The sequence below is a fragment of the Emys orbicularis genome, chromosome 8 (genome assembly GCF_028017835.1).
Source record: "Emys orbicularis isolate rEmyOrb1 chromosome 8, rEmyOrb1.hap1, whole genome shotgun sequence".
NCBI lineage: Eukaryota > Metazoa > Chordata > Testudines > Emydidae > Emys > Emys orbicularis.
In genome coordinates, this window is record NC_088690.1 from 98,101,626 (window position 1) to 98,118,856 (window position 17,231).

At 39.9% G+C, this 17,231-nt stretch overlaps 1 protein-coding gene across 1 annotated transcript in view; it reads right to left on the bottom strand.

Moving 5' to 3' along the window:
* Positions 1-213: 213 nt before the first annotated feature.
* The window catches only part of NDFIP1 (Nedd4 family interacting protein 1), a 31,701-nt gene continuing 14,683 nt past the window's right edge, over positions 214-17,231 (bottom strand). The window contains exons 3-8 of the mRNA XM_065408928.1: positions 15,928-16,058; positions 14,408-14,495; positions 12,711-12,835; positions 8,785-8,851; positions 6,042-6,147; positions 214-1,207 (exon numbers count right to left, since the gene is read on the bottom strand). Of these exons, the coding sequence (XP_065265000.1) occupies positions 6,044-6,147; positions 8,785-8,851; positions 12,711-12,835; positions 14,408-14,495; positions 15,928-16,058 (515 nt within the window). The 3' untranslated portion in view covers positions 214-1,207; positions 6,042-6,043. The remainder of the gene's footprint in view (positions 1,208-6,041; positions 6,148-8,784; positions 8,852-12,710; positions 12,836-14,407; positions 14,496-15,927; positions 16,059-17,231) is intronic.

Consider the following 17,231-nt stretch of genomic DNA (forward strand, 5'->3'; position numbering starts at 1 on the left):
CATTGCCTGAAGGACTTGACAAACTGTTTATATAAAGGGAGAAAGACCTTGAATTTCAGGAAATAGATGTGTAGAAAACTTTCTTCTAGCAGAAAATAAAGTTCCATTTGTACCACACTGGTTTGCAAGACATTAAATAGATGGTATTGGCAGCTGATATCCAGATCCCAATAAAGTTCATTTTCTAAATTAAACACTTGTCTACAGCAAAAATTGCTACATAAGTGACATTTATTAATGTTCTGCTATATTTACAGTTTTAACATAGTAAAACTCCAAAGTGAATTACCACTTGGCAGAAAGCACGAAAGTGCACATTAAATCTACACTTATAATGCATCATAGTTTTTGCTAACACAAATTATAAAAGCAAGAATTACAGGTATGTTAGGGATCATCTCAAAAGTCCCAAAGACAACAACAACAACAACAAAATGATGACCTCTCTTTTGCAAGGTCAAATTTTTTTATACAAAGTTGCGTTATGATCTTCGAGCTTTACACTACCAGTATATATTGCGGAAATCCCTATATAGTCCAAAAAGTATGCAGTATGAAAGTAAAATATACTGCAAGATTTAGAAGAGACTATAAAAAAACCCAATACTGGTGCCATCTTCAAAATAATACTTTCCCCCCAATTATGCCATAAAGAATCTATTGTGCACACTGATTTTACTTTCAGGTATAGAGACAGCACAGTTTTAGATTTAACAGCAGATAGATATGTGCAAAAATGTAGTCATAACAAAACAGTCTTCTAAACTTTTGAGAACACCCCTTCAAAATAGCCAGCATTATACATATTTTACACTAAAATATTGGATTCCAGAATCATTTTTAAGATGGAGAATGAAATAAAGCAAGACTGCCCCCTACTGGCTACAGGGGCATAGCTCATGCTATACTACAAATACTATATAAGGCATTATAAGTACATCACAGACTTGACTGCAATAGCTTTTTCAAACATTAGCCCACTAATGATTCAATAATTACAGAATTCTGCATTAACTATTAAAATTTTACACCTAGAAACAAATAGAAAGAAATGCTTCTCTTTTTCAACAGTACTTTTATTTATTTATTTTAAAGCAGGTGATTATTTTTTCTTCTGTGTTCAGAGTCTTGATTCACTTCCTGCAGGTGTCCTGTTACTTCTTGAGGGAGAATTCATTAACGCAGGAAGACATTTGCCAGAAAACATCTGTCAGAGAAGGATATTGAATATTGAAACTATAGTTAGATGGTTATTTTGGTTAAGAGAAGGATGTAGTTCACAAAGAGTGCAGGATGTTGGAAGACATATGACATGCATCTGAGCACAGTTACAAGTTTATAGCGATGGCACAATTACACAGTAGTTTTCTGCCTATTTGACAATTTTAGAGTTCAAACCCCTTTAGAACATAAAGCAACAGAAAAAGGAAGACAACGGGCCAGATTCTGCTCTTGGTTATGCTGGTGTAAATCCATAACAACATCACTCAAGGCATTGGAGTTAACCTGTATTTGAATAATGGCAGAGCAAACTTTGACCCCATGTTTGGTTTGATTTGTCTGCGCCCCTAATATGGCTACATGCTAGCAAACATGTGGGATATTGGAGAAGCCAAACCTCCTAAACTCTCTATCCTGATTACTCTGGCTGGGATGTTTTTGCACCAAGGATAAAGTATGAAACTAGTACACCTACAGTGTAGTTTGTATCTTCTGCTTGGATCCTGATTTGCCCTGCCAACTGCATGCAGTCATATACCAGGAAGATTTCCAGCAGTGATAGATAACATGACCCATTAGAACACAGTATTTAGATAGCATATGCCAAGCTTTCAGCCAGGTTCATTTTACTGTTAACTACTTTTGGCTTGCATAAAGCACCCTCCCCAATCCCTCAGAAAACTAAAACCAACAATCACCGTCCTAACAGTGATAGGTTCCAGAGTGTTCTGTGCACTTCTGTCACTCACTAACAGCGGATGGGATTTTAACCAAGAAAAGCTCTGTTCATTTATTTATTTATTTTTAAAAAAAAGTGATACACACTGGCTTGTAATTCAAGTTAACTAAAAGCAGTATCCTCAGAAAATCCCCACTCCAAGTTCACAAGCCACTTGCAAGCTATGATCCTTGGGCCTCTTCTGGAAGCCTGAGCCATGCTTTGGAATCTTTTACCCTCTCCTCATTCCGTGTCCTCACAAGGTCAATCAGTACAGGCATATTTGGAGAAGGTTCTGACATGCTGGATTCCATCACCAAATTTAAATGATCTAATTCTAAAAGGATCTGTTTAAGGAAAAGTAAACAGAGAAAATGTAACACTAACTTCTTCACAAGGTTCCCAATACATAGGTAGTGATTCTTTCCACCACCTACCTTCAATATTACTACAAATTGTGTATTTATAATATCCCCTCTTTATTAAGCTCAGCATGTCTGGCTCTCATCAATGGTGTTATGATGTGGGTGGAGTGCACTAGCAAGCAAATGCTAATTAGAAGTAATATTTTCGTTTCTTCAGTGGTCAGCATTTTTCACAGCTATTTATTCTCGGAGACTTTAAGGGCATTTTAAAAACAAAACAAGTGAAAAGTCTTATTTTAATTATGTCTACTTCAGCTCTCTCAGAAGGAGAAGGAAGTGACACAAGGGCAACTGGAAGAGCTGGTGTTTTGTTCCTACAAAGCACCTACACAGACCATAGAGGCACAGCAGATGTAGAAACCCCAGTGAGATATGTGCAGCTATAGCAGCTGCATGGGGACTGATCAAATATGTGCTATAATGTTTTTTAGACATATGCAATGCAGTCCAAATAGTTGACTTACACAAGTCAGTCTTTGGTATTATTGCTATGGACAAATTAGCCTCTATTTCATCCTTAAATCAGCATGTTTAGAGAAGGATGGGGGTATATTCCTGGGGCTATGGGGAGAGTGAAGAGGGTAGAAAGAACTTTTTTGTTGCTTTGATTTACTCGCTGGCGGTTTGTGTATATCCAGATAGCATTTCTGTTGTTGCTGGATGACCATTATTATGCTGTTATAAGGCTTTCAGGGCACCTACAGCTCTTTGTATAGTTTGTTTTAAATCTAAGTAAATAAAACATATGTGGTTTAACACAGGCCTGAAAATCCAACATTTTAGGGTCACAAAATCCTTTAATAAAACTTTTTGTCTTCTCTGTAGTCAAATGTACACCTCACATATAATTATATTCAATTTGAACAAGACAAAGAATCTGAAAGGACTGTCAAAGAGAACTCATATTTCAGTATATATAGCATATACATGCTTGTCAGAACTGAATAGTCTGTGTTGATTACACAACAGTCGTCCGCTCTGGCACAGCTAGTATAATTAGATAATATTTATGGGTAACTTTATAAATTTGACTCTTCTCCACAGCATGCACAAGCTTTGCCATACATGAGATGTCTCAGTCAAAGAGGAGTAAAAGGTCATAACCAGGGGTTCTCAAACTGGGGGTCCGGACCCCTCAGGGGGTCATGAGCTGTCAGCCTCCACCTCAACCCCGCTTTGCTTCCAGCATTTATAATGGTGTTAAATATAATAAAAAGTGTTTTTAATTTATAAGGGGGGGTCACACTCAGAGGCTTCCTATGTGAAAGGGGTCACCAGTACAAAAGTTTGAGAATCACTGGTCATAACCATTCTGATAAGGACTCTAGGCCCCTTCATATAGTTTTTTTTTTTAAATTAGGTTTTCTATGCTATGAAGACAAATAAGCCAAACACAAACAGTGAAAACAAGCTACTGTACATAGGAACAGTTCCAACAGACAACACTCACACATGAATCAAATTCCCACCCTCCTTGTAAAGAGCAGGCAATACTCAGATCTGGTTCTGCCAATTAAAATTTTAACTTACATTCCTAATCTTCACTGTTAATTATGGTCTTGTTCTCAGCCTCCATAACATCTATCCCAAAGAATCTCCTTTTAGTATATATCAGAGGGGTAGCCGTGTTAGTCTGGATCTGTAAAAAGCAACAGAGAGTCCTGTGGCACCTTTAAGACTAACAGATGTATTAGTGTACATCTGTTAGTCTTAAAGGTGCCACAGGACTCTCTGTTGCTTTTAGTATATATGTATCTCAATTCCTTTCTTAGCAAAACAAACCAGACTTTTGGTGACTAGCTACAATTAATATATGGCAATATAGATGTTCTTACAATATACGCCTTCTTTCTAGATACAAATATGGAATGAAGTTAAGACTAAGCCTTCTCAAAACTTCTGCATTAAAGAATCAGGAGAATGAGAACATCACCATGTAGTGCTTGTTCTAGATACTAGAACCAAATGTATGAATTTAATGTTAACCTCTAATATCCTCTAACTTTCATAATAAATAATTTTTAGATATATAATCAAGTTTTTTAAATTGTGAGAAGGTAGGTAGTGAAATAGCAGCTTCCCTTCACTGGCACCAGAAAAAGTAAAAGAGGAATCTGATTTGAGGAAGGATGCTATAGTGATACCAGAAGTGTTTTGAGATGCTTCTCTTCAATATTTCATATTATAGGTTTATCTGAAGAGTCCAACAGAGTGAAGTTTAGGGCATGTGGAAACATCAAGGCCTAAATTTTCATAGTGCCTAGTGTTTCTGGATGCCCAACTTGAGACACCTTAAAGATGCCTGATTCAGAAAGTGCTGAGGACCCACACTTTGAAAGACAAGCCCCTTTAATGTGTCTCAGGTTGGGCACCCAAAAACGTAGGCACAAAATCACTACTTGCATTTCAAAACATAGGCTTCAAGGTCTATGCTACCAGGAACCAAGCAACTCCTATAAAAAATGAAGAGTCAAGTCACTTGAAGAGCAAGAAGACCAGAATACCAGTTGCTGGGACCAGAAATAGCTTTAGTATTCAAGTATTAAATACATGGCTGTACAACCAGTAACAATGTGAATTTAAGAGGGGTTCAGAGGTTACCACAAACCCTAAGAAGGGAAAACCCAAACAACCAACCCATCACATCGCAATTTCTTTTTATAGCATTTTCAGGTTCAGTTTAATAAAGCAGAACCATTTGCAATGTGTGTGGTTCCTGCCTTGTGAAGAGACAGGAACAGGAAAACAAAGCCTTGGTTTTGAGAGCCAAACAATTTAATGACACCTGATTTAAAGTTTTGTGTTTCTACTATTGCCCTGGTTACAACTGCTTCAGCTCTGTCCTGGGGGAAACTAGCTTCATGGAGCATCGTGTTGCACTCATCATCTGGGAAGCAACTTCTTTCTTACAGGGATTTTTTTCTGCCTCAAGAGAAAGAAAGTTAATGCTAGCCATTATCTATTGTATGAAGGAAATGCGCTAAACAAGCTGAACTACTTTAGCTTCCATCAAGGTCCCACCAAGATTTCAGCAAAGGACAAGAACAAGACATGTTAATGTGCAGCCCAAAAGTGGGTGAATTTTAGATGTTTAAAAAAACAAAACAAAAAAACAAAAACAAAAAAACCTTAAAATTATTCAGGTACTACAATTAGTTAAAGGCATGTTGGAGTGGCTTTCAGAGTTTCTCCCAGAACTTGGCAGAGAATGAGTAATACAGAAAACTCAGATGAAGTGCTGGTTCTGGGCCATAAGCCAAAGACATTGCTATATGCCTCTGCTCAGGCTTGGTATGTGACCTTAACTCATGCTGAAGGTATGCCACATGTTTCAAGCGCATTACTAGTTCTTAAAATCACATCCTTCAGGGTGCACAAGTGTACCAAGCAATAGGGATCTGTTCTGGTATTTCAAATCTTGGAATCTAAGGCATCTAAAATTCCCTTCATCAAATTCTGGAACAGATACTTGATAATTAAACTCCTGCTGTGTTGTCATAGGAAAGCTGGACTAAGAAGTAAGTACAGTAGCTGGCAGCCCAGGAAATAAAATATCAGCCACTGGCTTTGGCCTGTGAAATTATAGCAGAGCAGACCCAGCCTAAAGAAATTGCCCAGTAAAGTAAAACAAAAACAAAAAACAGCAAAAAAATCCCTCAAAAGTGTATAAGATTTACCTTTAGTAAATAAAGAGAACTCTGGTCCTGGGGAGAGTGGAAAATGTATCAGGCATCTTCCGAACCTTTGCATAATTGATAAATCCTCTGAGAAACAGCAGAAAGCCTAAGGGGGAAAAAAACCACATTTGTTCACTTAAGAAACAAAATCTATATAATTTCCAATGTTTTCTTCTCTACTTAGGAAAGGACAGTAAGACATCTCAGAATGTCTTACAGAGAAGGCCTCTGATTCTTAGCACTTGTGGCATTTAACTGAATATAGACTTGTTTCTGGACTACGATATTAAAGCTTTGGATTTCCATATTAATGAACAACAAGAAAGTTTATTTTAAGGGTAAACCTAATTACCAAGAAGTTAGTTCTACAAATCTGGAAGTCAGCTAAAGAAATCTAAATTGCTGATCAGGATGAATGCTTTAGTGATCAAGCCAATCTAGAAAAGGCAGTAACTCAAATAAATGAGGAATAGTTTTATGAAATTTAGTCATGTTTCTTGGAAATTTATGATTATGTCACTAAAGATCCGGTATCATTTTCTATGACATATTCAGTACAATTCTGCTGCAATCTTTTTACAGTTGATTTTTGCTGGTTCTGGAGTGTTTCCTATGACACATTTTACCTAATTTAAGAATCTTGGTATGTTCTGAGTTGCTTGTACTAGGTTAGCAATTCTCAAACTGTGAGTCGGGACCCCAAAGTGGGTCACGACCCCCTTTAAATGGGGTCACCAGGGCTGACTTAAACTTGCTGGGGCCAGGAGCTGAAGCTCAAGCCCCACTGCCCAGGGCCGAAGCCAAAGCCTGAGGGCTTCAGCCCTGGACAGCACGGCTCAGGCTGCAGGCCCCCTGACTAGGGGCTGAAGCCCTTGAGCTTCAGCTTTGGCCCCTCCACCCGGAGCAGTGCGGCTCAGGCTATGTCTTGTCTGTGTGTCCCCGCCCTCCAGGCAGTGGGGCTTGGGCGGGCTCAGTCTTCAGTCCCCTCTCCTGGGGTCATGAAGTAATTTTTGTTGTCAGAAGGGGGTCACGGTGCAATGAAGTTTGAGAACCCCTGTACTAAGTAAGGGAATTCTGCCGTCTAGTGGTGACTTAATTTGTTGCACATAAAGGAGGTAGAGTATTATTTAGTACTTAGGTTGCACTTTCCATCTGATGCTCTCAAACACTGTGTAAGTATTGATGAACTAAGCCTCCTGCAGTGAAAGTAGAAAAAATAATTGTAGTAACATCAGAAGTGTGTAGTGTGGAACCAGAAACCTTAGTGTCTGTCATGTTGCTGCTTATTTTGTGTGTTTATATGTAGATTATATATCTCTTATACATATGATTTGAGATTTCTAGATTAAGAGTGTTATTGAAAAGAGATGATTATTACTAATATATATTTGGTTGTGATACTTTTTTCTATACTTAACCTTATAGAAAATAAAGGCATTTTATTAAAATATTACAAATTAGAAATTAGAAGCCCCAGTCCCCAAATACACCACTTTTGATGGGTTCCCTCACTTGAGTAGGGAGTTTGCAGGATCAAGCTCCAGAACAAAGTCTTTGAAATGGAAAGTTGAAAACTGTGATACAAGAGATTTATCTTATTTACCTTATGCACCATTGAAAGAACAGACCCAGTAAGTTTCTGAATTGAATTACTTTTGAGGTAGATTTCAGTAGAAGATTAAAGGGGAAAAATATATATTAAAAATATTACTCATTTTCCCAACATGACAAACAACACTAAGGTTTCTGGTTCCACACTACACACTTCTGATGTTATTACAATTATTTTTTCTCCTTTCACTGCAGGAGGTTTAGTTCATCAATACTTCTTCCAGTTTTTGAGAGCATCAGATGGAAAATGCTAAGTACTAAATAATATTCTTTTACCTCCTTTGTGTGCAACAAATTAAATCGCCGCTTGATGGCAGAATTCCTTTACCTAGTACAAGCAACTCAAAACATGCCAAGATTCTTCAATTAGGTAAAAATGTGTCGTAGGCAACACTCTAGGAACCAACAAAAATCAACTGCAAAAAGATGCAGCAGAATTGTACTGAGTATGTCTGGGGAGACTTTGGAGTGGTCTTTTCAGGCTTAGAAAGGTGGTCTTTTGTACCAGTTTCACTGTACTATCACTTTTATTCTTCCACATAGGTAGATTTACAGCTAAATATTAGCCACAGAGTCAAAGAACAGAATCAGCTGGCTACAACTCCAGGAGGCATATTTGGAACAGTGACATGCATTACAGATTGATACTACAAACTTAAGTATCACTTGGTACCCATGTAACTGGTGTTTTGGTGCAGCAAAGTTGATCCACATATTTTTAGATAATTAATTTCTCAAAGGGCCTACCAGTCCTCATGATGGTCCCAAGAGTGTCTGAGACTCAGTATAGGATTTAGAACAAATCAGTCTACTTGCATTTTAATCACTTGAATGCCATAGTCCAGTGATTCAACTCCTAGCAGCTACTGTCAGTGTGAGGAAGTGCTGCTCTCTGATTTTCTTACTCTTTTTTGGTGAGAGGATGTGTATACTTTTGCTCCTTAATTTTTTGATGACAGTAGAGGAATTTAAATAAACACACACACATCTAGAAGACATTCACTACCAGAATAAAATCATTTTAAAAAGATAATATTTTGGTCATACACCTTTAAACATCTGGTAACAAATACAACAACACTTGTCTCTAAAAGTCACTTTTTGCATAACTTCAAATGTTATAAGGACTTACCTAATACAAGGAAAACCCACCAGAGCCAGTACTGACCATCAAAGTAACCAGGGAAATAGGTTGAGAACTAAAAAAGAGACAGAAATAATAACACTTGATACTTTCTGGGCCCAATCCTGCTCCCACTGATGTCAGTGGTAGCCAGACTGTGCCCTCTATGGCCTTGTCTACACTGGAGGCAGCATGTCGAATGTGTGTATCCACAAGCCACAGTGAAAAGCAGGCTGCATCCACACTGTAGTGTGTAGTCACACTGGACAGTGAAAGGCTCTGGCAGTGGGATACTACACTGCTTAAAATAGCAGTGTAGACGAGGAGGCATTTCTTGGGAGCGTAGAGGGCCATACAAGGTATATACCTTAAGGTTCTGGTGCATCTTTACTCTTCTTGCCTAAGCAGTGCCTCACCATCTACACTCTAACTTTATACCTGTGCTAGGGAGGCATGCGGTATATGTACTCGACACACCGCCATAAGCGTAGACATAGCCTTACTGTAAGAGAAGCACAAGTTACAAATCCCAATTATTAAAAACTGCTCCACTTTGACCAAGAAGATGTATACAAGACAGTTCAACACTCACTAATACCTCTCCTGAGATCAGCTAGTAGGGAGACACTGCTGAATGACAGCTCTTCCCATTCTCCCTCACCCACCGGCTGCCTAACAGCCTCTGCCAATTTTGGAAGCGAAAGGCCAGGCTTGCAGTAGTAACCCCTGCTAACTACACTTCAAGGTTGGATGATGTAACAAAACAGCAGTGATGCTGAAGTTAAGATTCATAGATTCTAGGACTGGAAGGGACCTCGAGAGGTCATCGAGCCCAGTCCCCTGCCCGCATGGCAGGACCAAATACTGTCTAGACCATCCCTGATAGACATTTATCTAACCTACTCTTAAATATCTCCAGAGATGGAGATTCCACAACCTCCCTAGGCAATTTAAGCTCTTGTAGGTATGAGGAATCCTCAAACTTGAAAATCTGTTACTGGGAAAACTGCTTCCTATTAAATGAAAAGTGCCCTTGGTGCTGATATAATTATAGAATCCAATTTCATTATGTTGTCAGTGGTAGATTATTAACTTGATTTTTCATTTTTTTTTAAAGTTTAAATCAGAAGAAGGATAAGTTAGAAAAACTAGATACTAAGGTTGAAATCAAATTCACAGTTAAGGCTGCCACTCTCTCTCACTTCATTTTCTTATTATCTCAGGAAATGGCACTTAGGTCTTCTGTATGAGACACCTGTAGTACCTAAGCACTGTACAATGGAGACAGTTATCTCACTAGATGTCATATTTGCAGGATCTGAGTCCTGGCACAAAATGATTAAGGATAAAGACCTTAACTCTGAATCTCTTTGCTTTTGGTCTTCAGAGCCATTTTTTAAATTTTTTTATTGGTTTCCCTTGCACATCTGCCTGCAATTTTTCTAGTCACAGGCTGCACACATGACATGTTTGCTTGGACAGAAATTGCTTTGACGTTTTCACAAAGATAGAGCTTTATAATTTTTCATTCCTTTCCCCATTAAAAGCCTTTGCTTTCTTGACCTGCTTTATTTTCACGTAGAGGATTTTTTTTTACTTCAAGAATAAAACATCTGGGGTAGGTGGTATCTCTTTTAAACAAATATTGCTTAACATACAGCTACATATTACACAAGCTGCTTTACTTAATAAGAAAGAGACACTTATAAAAATGCAGCACTCCTCTGGCACATTATTCTTATTTATTACAATAACAAGGACCATCCTACCATCCCAGAGCAGTGTCACGTTACCAGCTCTCTTCAACCTCTAGATAGTCTATCACAGCCCCCACTCCCAAAGCACACTGCTAGATGTGCCACAGCAGGCAAGTTTACTGTTTCAGATGAGAATAAAGCAAGCAGAAAGGGTTATTTAAAAATCACACCTGAATCAAAACAGTCCCCAAGGAACTTTTGTGATGGTCAAGGAAACAAACAGGCTAGTCTTCAAAAAGGAACTTCTGAAGGATTTAGGGCAAATTTCACTCTTGGCATGAAGAGTCAGCCCAAAGCCCTCTATGCCTCACATTAGCCATGGGCACCCGCATGGCCCCACAATATGCCAACATTTTTATGGCTGACCTGGAACAACGCTTCCTCAGCTCTCGTCCACTCACGCCCCTTCTCTACCTATGCTACATTGATGACATCTTCATCATCTGGACCCATGGGAAGGAGACTCTGGAAGAATTCCACCACGATTTCAACAGCTTCCACCCCACCATCAACCTCAGCCTGGACCAATCTACACGGGAGGTCCACTTCCTAGACACCACAGTACAAGTAAGTGATGGTCACGTTACCACCACCCTATACCGAAAACCCACTGACCGCTATGCCTACCTTCATGCCTCCAGCTTCCACCCCGGACACACCACACGATCCATCATCTACAGCCAAGCACTGAGGTACAACCGTATCTGCTCCAACCCCTCAGACAGAGGCCAACACCTACAAGATCTTCACCAAGCATTCTCAAAACTACGATACCCACACAAGGAAATAAGGAAACAAATCAACAGAGCCAGACGTGTACCCAGAAGCCTCCTGCTACAAGACAAGCCCAAGAAAGAAACCAACAGAACTCCACTGGCCATCACCTACAGTCCTCAGCTTAAACCTCTCCAACGCATCATCAGTGATCTACAACCCATCCTGGACAACGATCCCTCGCTTTCACAGACCTTGGGAGGCAGGCCAGTCCTCGCCCACAGACAACCTGCCAACCTTAAGCATATTCTCACCAGCAACCACACACCACACCATAACAACTCCAACTCAGGAACCAATCCATGCAACAAACCTCGATGCCAACTCTGCCCACATATCTACACCAGCAACACCATCACAGGACCTAACCAGATCAGCTACAACATCACCGGTTCTTTCACCTGCACGTCCACCAGTGTTATATATGCCATCATGTGCCAGCAATGCCCCTCTGCTATGTACATTGGCCAAACTGGAGAATCACTACGTAAGAGGATAAATGGACACAAGTCAGATATCAGGAATGGCAATATACAAAAACCTGTAGGAGAACACTTCAACCTCCCTGGCCACACAATAGCAGATGTAAAGGTAGCCATCTTACAGCAAAAAAACTTCAGGACCAGACTCCAAAGAGAAACTGCTGAGCTTCAGTTCATTTGCAAATTTGACACCATCAGATCAGGATTAAACAAAGACTGTGAATGGCTAGCCAACTACAAAAGCAGTTTCTCCTCCCTTGGTGTTCACACCTCAACTGCTAGCAGAGGACCTCACCCTCCCTGATTGAACTAACCTCATTATCTCCAGACTGATTCTTGCCAGCATATTTATACCTGCCTCTGAAAATTTCCATTACATGCATCCGAAGAAGTGGGCATTCACCCACGAAAGCTTATGCTCCAATACATCTGTTAGTCTTAAAGGTGCCACAGGACTCTCTGTTGCTTTTTACATTAGCCCTACTGTGAGTTGCCTGAGGGGAGCAGCCATGCAGAGAGGCCTTATATCCCCTGTATGCTGTGGGGGTCCACTCCACACCGCCCTGAACAAGTCAGAGAGCAGAGGTCTTTGTGGAAGCTGAAATGTCAGACTGAGTGGTGCCACTAGTGGGTGTGGAGTGGCAGCAGCTACTCATGTGGGTTGGGGCACTAGCCACAGATGCACTGTACCCCTGCCCATGGGGTGGGAAAGGACAGGATTCTTCCCCTTCCAAAAAACCCTGCTTAGTGGACAGTACAAAGCCCAATAACCCAGGCTTTTGCAGGTGCAAGTTTTGCCAGGCAAAAAAGCTATTTAATTGTGAACTGAGATGAGCCACTTATTAAGCAATGTAGCAAATACACAGAGGCCTTATGTTTGTCTGGGCTGCCTTTTTGTTTTTGTTTTTTTGCACTAACTTACCCTGACAATCAGGATCCACTTAATGAGAGACAGACCAAACCCCGAAATGGCCCCATATCGTCCTGCAGCTGAAGTGGTCAGACAGAAGGACAAGAAAAATCCAATCCAGTTGAAGAGGAAAGCCACTGAGAAAGCAAAGGGAAAGCAATAGGTCAAAATGGCTGGAAGCTGAAGCTAGACAAATTCAGACTAGAAATAAGGCGTAAAAATTTAACACAGAGATTAAGTAATTATTGGAACAATTTACAATTGGATTCTCAATCACTGAATTTTAAAATCAATATTGGATGTTTTTCTAAAAGATCTGTTCTAGGAATTATTTTGGAGAAGTTGTATGGCATGTGCTATAGAGGAGACTAGCTGCTCACAGTGGTCCGCTCTGGCCTTGGAATCTATGCATCTATTAAGAGCCTCTTCATATTTTTAGGCTGTCTTCTTCTCGTGTCTGTCCACCACACATCACAGTTTTTTCCAGTGTTGGGCACATGTGTAGCCCTGCCGAGATCTTCCACAGTACACGGTTCCTCGAGGAGCCAGCAGACGAACAGATGTTCCATTGTTTGTGTTTCACCGCAGTCACATGTATGTGGGTCACTGGAACAGCCCCACTTCCACATACTGACTTTTGACCTGCCCACTCTTGTTCGGAGGCAATTTAAACTTCACACAAGTTGTTGCAAGTGAAATGAGTGTTGGCTTCAACCAGGGTTTGCCCACTAATCTTTATGAACAGCAGACAAACTTAGATTTAATATCTGACCCTCTGTGCATTCTGAGCTGCGAAACCCTACATCCCCCCTTTTAACTCCGACTAAGAGAAAATGCCTCATGACAATTTAGCTACACTATATTTCCAGTGCTTTCATGCTCTTCACATACAAACGCGGAGACAACTGCTACTAGCCCTTTCCTAAAATACTGAGAGCCACTTCACTTTTAATATTAATCCATTACCAACTAAACTCAATTTTTAAGAGTTCAAACAGAGTATGGGTTTGCCCCCCCAAAATAAAAAATATATATAGTTCCAGAAGTTTGACTGAACCAAATAAATAACTAGTTTTCATAAAGAGCAGAGATGTTTTAGGATTTCTCAATGGCATGGTCAGCAGCATACTATGTGAATGAACAGCCTTGGAACTCCTGATCATCCGTTCAGTTTATGCAGCCTCTTTTTTGAAGGGGGGGGGTAGGACGAGACAGCATTCACCATACTTGAGCACGCTCTAGTGGTACATTATGGAGTGGCAGGAGTCTCTACTGCTATTACCCTACAGCTAGAAATTTTGGTTTGCATTATGGGAGATATATAAGGCAAGAGTTGGTTTAGTAGTGAATGAAGAGGTGCATCTCCACATTCTTGTCACTTCCTTGTGGAGGTGAACAGCTCTTCACAACATGTTATTAATGAGGTTTATAGGGAGCAACAGAAACAGATATTGGGGGATGCGCTTTAATGAAAAAAAGAAGAAAAAGAAGGGGATGGGGTTTGTTTGTAATGAAACCCTAGACTAACTTGGAGAGTTTGACACCTGCCTGAATGGTAGATAATTTCTAGAGGAGGAAGGGAAATTTTTTCCTTCCCAGAATTTCATACTGGCATATCTAGTTTTTCCAGCTCTACGTCACGTACATGAAAAGGTTAACTTCTTCTTGTCTTGACTGAGGAAAAGTTCAAGGTTCTATTGGGTACTTACTGAAGAATGTTAGCATGAAGATGCCATCATTTCCTATCCTCAGCTGGTCAGTATCATCAAAATCATCCCGTGCCACAAAGTCATCCTCCTAAAAGTGAAGAGAGAAAAGGGAATGGAGGGAGGTCAGGTTTAATGCAATCAAAGTCATACAGCAAGCCTGAGGTTATGAGCTTACACAAGATTTTATGGGAAAGGACTATCAACTTGCAGAGATCACAAAGCTCACATTGCAAGGGTACAGAATATCTTTTCATTCAAGAAAAAACTCCTTAAGGACAACAACAACATTTCTGCATCTAAGACTTCTCCCCTTTGTACCTGAACAATTGCTAAAGATAATATAAGACATGAAATACTGACTTGTCAGGTGAGATTCCCTCTTTTAGGTAGCCCCCCCGAAAACAAATAAGGATACTCCCAATACCAACCACACAATTTATCTCCCTGTCTTTCTCTAACATTTTCCCTCACTGGGACAACATCATATGTGGTCTCAGTGGGACTCAGGCTCTTATGGGAGAAGAGCTACTAGCATTAGACAGCAGATGCTGGTAGCACTACTACCAAATGCTAGCTGCGATCAAGGAGCATGAGGGAGGAGGGCAGACAGCAATGGAGGAAGAGAAAAGGAAAATCTCTCGTCAGAGACAATGGATTTTATTATTCACAGACCAGAAAAGCCAGTAGGAGTGACGAGGAAAGCCAAGTTATCTAACAAGGTAGGAAAGAAATCAAAATATGACCGCCTACTTTTCAAGTTTTGTTCTTCTTTGATGAGTGGGTAGGATATGGTCTACCAGACAAAGGTATGAAGTGAGCCTTGACCTCTGAAGCTTTGCCAACTCCCGTTTCATAACAATGAATTTGAACTACAGGAACTCACTCAAAAATTGGGTGCTGACAGATCTTCTGATGGGAGGTACTTTGGAAGTACAAATTAGTAAGTCGTAAGATAAACAGCGAAGCTACACATGTAGCCTATATCAGCTTGCCAAATTAATCAGTACTGCGTGCACTAGTGCAGGGGTAGGCAACCTATGGCACGTGTGCCGAAGGCGGCACACAAGCTGATTTTCAGTGGCACTCACGCTGCCTGGGTCCTGGCCGCCAGTCCGGGGAGCTCTGCATTTTAATTTAATTTTAAATGAAGCCTCTTAAACATTTTTAAAACCTTATTTACTTTACATACATATTATAGACTTATAGAAAGAGACCTTCTAAAAACGTTACAATGTATTACCGGCACGCAAAACCTTAAATTAGAGTGAATAAATGAAGACTCAGCACATCACTTTTGAAAGGTTGCCGACCCCTGCACTAGTATTATTGACATGTCTTACATCATGCCAGTGGACCAGACAAAATGTTTTTCAAAAAAATATTGTAGAACACTGAAAAAAAAAAAAAACAATGAGAAAAAATAAATCAAGATTTTGATTAACAAAGTATTTAGGTTAATTCAGTTATATAAATTCTACAAATGGACCTTTAGGGACATTCAGCACACAAAGTGAACTTACTCTTCCAGGAACCAAGGGAATGGTAGCTTCAGCCTTACTTCGCTCCGCTTCATCGTAACTAGGCAATGTTGTGGCCACATTGTAAGAAGGGGGCTTGGGAAACCCTGATTCATCTTTGTAGTCAAAATATTCTGCAAAGAGAGAGTTTACATGAATTGTAGGATGTAATATGCCTCTGACGCCTGATATAAGCAGCTCTATAACCAGCAAAGAAAACAAAGTATGAAGAAGATCATGATTTTAAAATTACCATGTATTCTTTGGTGAAAGACTGTAATTTAAACTCACATGTATTGAACTATAATGCCATAATAAAGAAAATATTAAAGCAAATTTGAGACCTACAGTAGGATACTAACAGACTTTCAGAAGGGGAAGGGAATTCACCCTAAATAAATTAGTATGACAGTCATCTTGACCTAGACAAGGAAAGGCAAGAAAAGTTGAAACCTTGTTAGAAACATATGCACACTATGATACCACATACAGAGGTTCTTGAGCTTTTTAAGGACTGAAACATAAGAGCTCCACAGCAGATACAGAGTATGAACAAGACCACTTTATCGAGGGTGCACAAAGGCACCTCCCAATCTAGAGCAACAGAGACAGGAACACATGCTGTGCCTCCTCTGATTTCAGTAAGAGACAGAGAAAGATATATTTTCAAATTTCAAATGGTTTTGATGAGTAAAAGAAGAATCCCCATAAGGTATTCAGCCAAAGGTGGCCAGTTTGTCTGAAAAAGACCCCAGTTTCCTTTCGAATGTCTATTTACTCCTTTGAGCAGTATAAATTGGGACAGGGAGGGGAGGTTACCACAATGATGGGGATATCTTTAATCTTCTCCTTTTTCCCCCCTCCCACCTTGGTTTCCATATGCTACCTTTATGCATCTGAGGTGCCTGATTCTCAAATGTGATTCTGACTTTTTATTAAGAAAATGTGGGTGGGGGGGAAAATCAGGATCTAGATTATGACCAGCATGAATGTGATAGCTCCTCTGAAAAGTATTATTGGCTTTTAACTCAGGTATGATCATGCAGAAAAGGTAGCTTCCTCATGGGCACTCTCCTTAGAAGGTTTAACCAGTCTCCATTCCCCTTTTTACCAAGAGATTATCATGTCCATGATCATAATTATCTCTATAATGAAAATGATATAATGAATGCCACTCCAAACCTTCACATAGTGCAGAATATGTAGTTTTGGTGCATGCATATTACATCTGTGTTGCATACACATCTATTTACAGGTGCCAATTCAAGGTGCTGATTACAATCTAGAAAGTTAGAAATCATAGGACT